General features: G+C 45.9%; 1 protein-coding gene across 2 annotated transcripts in view; it reads left to right on the top strand.

Moving 5' to 3' along the window:
- The window catches only part of YPEL2 (yippee-like 2 (Drosophila)), a 70,297-nt gene that overhangs the window by 46,505 nt on the left and 18,786 nt on the right, over positions 1-5,006 (top strand). For both annotated transcript variants that reach the window (XM_012648428.1, XM_012648429.1), the window contains exons 3-4: positions 2,779-2,822; positions 3,781-3,889. In XM_012648428.1, coding sequence (XP_012503882.1) covers positions 2,779-2,822; positions 3,781-3,889 — 153 coding nt within the window. The remainder of the gene's footprint in view (positions 1-2,778; positions 2,823-3,780; positions 3,890-5,006) is intronic.

The raw sequence follows: 5,006 nt of genomic DNA, 5'->3' as shown, positions 1-5,006 counted from the left end.
CAGAGTGAGACTCTGTCTCAAAAAAAAAAAAAATAGATGAAATTGCTAGTATTTTCCCCCTTCCCTGGAGAAAAGGATTGTCTTGCATACCTTCTGGGGATACTGCTGCCCTGGAAAATCTCACAGTTTTGCGCCTTCCCCTGCCTTCCCAGTTGTGTCTGGCAGAGAGTAGATAATCCATGAATGGTGGAGAAACAAGTCAGTGCATTCTGCAAGGTCATTCTCTCATGATCGGTGAAGCTGTGTTGCTTCATGTTATTTTCCTGTCTACTTTCTTTTAGGATTTGTTTTCCCATAAACACCTTCATCCAAGCTCTGAACTTGAAGGTCTTGGCAAATAGTTCTTAGAGGATGACAGTCCCGATTACCCATAACTTGGGACCATGGAATCATAAAAGGATGTAATTTTGAAGCTGGAAGGGGGACTTGGAGGTCAACTAGTCCAAATCTCTTATCAAAAATCAAACCAAAAAGAAATGAACTGTGGTATATCTGGAATGGAATACTACTCAGCAACAAAAAGGGAATGGACTGTTAATATATGCAACAACATGGATGAATCCTTAAACAATTATGCTGAGTAAAAGAAGCCACACAAAAAATACTACACACTGTATCATTTCATTTATAAAAAATTGTGGAAAACACAAATTATAGTGACAGAAAGCAGTGGTTGGTTGCCTGTGGATCCACAGTGGGAAGGGGATGAGAGGAGGGGAGAATTCGGAGGAGAATAAGGAAATGTTTGGGTATGATGGATAGTCCATAATCTTGATTGTCGTGATGGTTTTGGAGGTATCAAAATTCCTCCAATAGTATACTTTAAATTTGTGCAGTTCATTATTTGTCAGTTATACTTCAATAAAGTTGCTTATAGAAAATAAAATAGACAATTCACTCATAGAAAAAATAATAAATGCCTACTGTATGCCAGATTCAGGTGCTATGTGCTGGGGGTTCACAGACTAAAGACATGGCCCATGTATTCAGGGAGCTCATAATCTACAGAGGAAGTTATAAATAAACAGATGATTTAAATCCAGGGTTCTAGGTGCTAAGAAAAAGGAAAACACAGGGAACACAAAGGGTCCAGAACATGGATGTCATTGGGTGCCTCTTTTTGGGGAGGTCAGGAAAGCCTTAGGGAAGAGGGGAGCTGAGCAGAGGTTTGGGATTAGAGTCTCCCCATCAGAGGGAACAGTGGGCAGAGCTGGTGAAATGCAAGTTCGGCCTGACTAGAGCAAAGGACACAGTGGGAAAGTGGGGAGAGAAGTTGCTAGGGGAAGGGTTAAGGCAGATCTTAAAGCTTTTGCTACCCTAGAAACCCTGGGGTGTCTTTGTGCTCCAAGACTGAACTAACAGTTTGTCCAAATCTAGACCTGTGTCACTGGGACATTGTCTCATCCAGACACTCAGCATAGACTTTCAGGTTCCAGGTTTTAAGGTTCTGACACTCATACTGCTCAGTTGTGGCCTGGGAGCTCCTATGATCCCCACGGATGTTGCAAGACTCAAAAAAGGAAGGAGTTGGTTTAGGTCTGGGCAGCAGCTGGAGAACATTTGTTGACTCCTTGCAGTTGCACCTGGGAGTGAAGGCTTCTGGTGTGTTTGATTGTTGCAGGCAACCAATAGTCCAGCTGCCCTAGAGGCAGTCTTTCCACAAGTAGAGAATTTTGCCTTTCTCTCTGGCTAGCGGCACTGACCCCTGAAGCTCATCTGGCAAAATGACCGTCTCGGGGGTAGTGATCTGTGTACTGTCTGGTGCTTTCCTACCCTCTGGTCATCTGTTAACCAGTCACCCACAGATTTCTTCTGCCACCGAATAACAGAGGTCATGGGAGAGTCCCTTGTTTGTTTGTTGCTTTTAGAGTGGTTTTCAGGGCAGACTAGGATGTTAAATTCAGGATACAATTGTCAGACCACATTAAAAATGCAGGCAGCAATGCAGAACACGGCTGGCTCATGTCAGGCAGACATCTCAGTGTAACCAGAGGAGGAAACCATGGACAAGGCCTATGTTAATGGAAGTAGATGCCAGATTGCATGACAGGCTCTGGCTCCTGTTTCTCCTGTTCCCCACCAACCTCTGGCTGGAAGAAAGAAGCTCATATTTAAGCTAGAGTTTAAAATGGGATTGCTGCATGATGAGCATTTCTGTGATGTAGAGATCAAATTGCTTACACCTCAAAAGGAGGGCTTCCAGGCTCCCATTTAGGAGGATTGTAACTGTCTTGGCAGTTAGGATCTACCAGAAGGCAAGACAAGTGGTAAGTGTGAGGTTGATAGTTTATTCTTGGATTGGGACTTCTTACTGCCTTCAGTGGGGCTGGGCCAAGAGGGCAAGCAGAAGTGCCAGTACTGGTCTCCACGCCTGAGCCAGCCTGGGGAAGCTGTGGCCAGCACAGATGGCTGAAATCAGGTGGGACCAGGAAAAGCCAATATGGATTCATTATCTCAGGTGGATTGATTATATCAAGCAATGTCAGGAGGAAAGAAGTTTTTAATCATACAGTGGGGTTCGGGTGGGTTTTTTTTTTAATCTTCTCATCTGGGCTGGTGAAAACAGTCCAAGTGTGGGCTAGTTCAAGCTTTATAGCTCTGTTTATTCTGCCTTCGCCTCCTCCCCCATGCCATCTGCCAGCTGGACCATTAACTGGCTCCATGCTCCCTTGTGCTATGTCGATCCTGGAAGGTCACGATCGTTGTGATTTGGGTTGGTTTCCCAAATGGGTGGGTCAAATGGATATCTAACTGTCGATTTGTTTTCTTATGTTTCAGTCCTTCCAAGGAAGTCAAGGACGGGCGTACCTCTTTAACTCAGTGTGAGTGTCTCTGAATGGTACCTCCATTGCCTAGTGTGACTTCTCAGGGATGGGGAAGAAAGCAACTCTTGATGCTAATTAAACAATGGATCCTGCCTTCTCTGCAACAGTAAAACCCCGTGGGATGTTATTCTCTATAATTAGTAGTCAGTTACCTTTGGGGAATTTTTTGGGTAGCATCCCTGGCTAAAAATAATAATATTCACTACACCACCCTTAGTAGGCACATCAGAGGGCTGTGGTCACAGAGGGAAGGAGCTGAAGAGCTTCTGAGAGAGCCTCAACATGGGGTCTCGTAATGAGGTCTGAGATACATCGTTGCAGGAGAGAACCGAAGGAGGGAGGCAAGGCCCACTTAGCGAAGATGCCCAGTATGCACAGCCCTCAGTCATCCCTGGGCACAGAATTTACAACCTCTTCCCTGGGAAAGGAAGGCAAAGCTCACACAAGCCAGATGAACTGTACAAATGGAAATCTCGTGTGCTCTGCTCGAGTCTGGTGCTCTGTGAAGGAGCAGAGCGTATCCAACCCTGGGGCTCACGCATCCTCGGGATCAGAACCAGACCATGCTGTCATCCAGTCCTCAGTAAGCTTCGAGGACCTGTGCTCATGGCTGCGGACTTCACAGTGTGATTGTCAATTTATCCCCTTAAGTCACAAGATGAAAAGTATGTGTTAGAGAAAATTAAATTCTAAGCAGAATCTCCACCATAAAGACTGTTTTAGTAGACCCACTGCATCAGAACTTGCAGATCTCAAATTCATTCCAACTGAGATAGTTCCGTTTTGTCCCAACCTTTTGGGGGTTATTCATTTCAGTTTTAGACATCCTTTCCTCAGCGTTGGCTTCCCTCGGGGCAGCCTTGCCTAGTTAATTTTTGCTGGAAGCTCAGCTTGAATGACTGATATGCAAGTGACTAACTGCCCACTCTCCTCTCCCTTTCTGTCCCCGACATAGAGTTAATGTAGGCTGCGGGCCTGCGGAAGAGCGTGTGTTGCTAACAGGACTGCATGCAGTTGCAGACATTTACTGTGAAAACTGCAAAACCACGCTGGGCTGGAAATATGTAAGTATAGAGGAGTCTGGTTGGTAGAGGGGTAAAGGGAATAGGCAAGAGCCTCATGCTAGAAGAATGCTTTCTTCTGTTTGCTTCCCCTGGTGTCGTGCAATTGTCTTAGACCAGGACAGAAAACTGAGCTCAAAAAGCAGTACCTGGTACAGTCCTCTGTCTACCACACCCATTCTTACCTTTGCACTGACACGTACCGCCTCCTGTTCATTCCTTCACACCTACCCCTGGGACACATACCTTTAGATTTAATAAGTAATAACAGCACGTAACATTTCCTGACAGCTTTCTATATGCCAAGCATCCAGCTGGGGTGGGGAGCCTGCAGCCTCAAGGCCACATGTGGCCCTCCAGATCCCCAAGTGCAGCCCCTCAGTTGAATCCAAACTTCACAGAACAAATCCCTTTATTAAAAAGATTTGTTCTATAAGATTTGGATTCAGTCAAAAGGCCACACTCAAAGATACAGAAGACTACAGGTTCCCCAGCCCATCGGCGGATGCTCCAGTTAAGTATTCCTAAAACGCCTCCCAGGTCATGTGCTAGGCATCGTCAAACGTTGTCATAAATAACATCCAATATCATATGTAGTCATGGCTGGGATCTCCCACACGGACAATCTTTCTTTCATTGTTTAACTCAGCAAAACACTTTAAGGTCCCCTTGGGGTCTAGGGAGAGTGAGCAGTCCTTTGCCAGGGCAGAGGAGGGAAGGGCAGGGATCTGCTGCTTTAACACTGGGGACCGATCGTTCTAACATGCGTGGGGGTCACCACACAACCATAAACACAGCCACTACAGTCCCTCTGGCCAGTAGCAAAGTGCCACCAGGCAGCTAGAGTCAAGTTCAAATTTGGGCTCCATCACTTATTTGGCTGTGTCCTTGGGCAACCTGCTTAGCTTTTGTGCTAAGTGTCCTCATTTCCTCATACTTACAGAGTTGGTTTGAGTGTGAGGATATTGAAAAATTGGTCTTCCTGACTCCTAAAGGCGATTCATTCCATGCAAGATGTCTCAAATTCCCCATCCTGCCACATGGCTCATGACCTGCGTTGGCTTCAGAAGAAGCCTGAAGGAGTAGTCAGAACTGCCACAGGGTGGTGATGACGTGTCAG

This window comes from Propithecus coquereli, unplaced genomic scaffold (assembly GCF_000956105.1).
Source record: "Propithecus coquereli isolate 6110/MARCELLA unplaced genomic scaffold, Pcoq_1.0 Scaffold285, whole genome shotgun sequence".
NCBI classification, from domain to species: domain Eukaryota; kingdom Metazoa; phylum Chordata; class Mammalia; order Primates; family Indriidae; genus Propithecus; species Propithecus coquereli.
The sequence above is the reverse complement of the archived record's forward strand: the minus strand, read 5'-3'. Positions and strand labels throughout refer to the sequence as shown.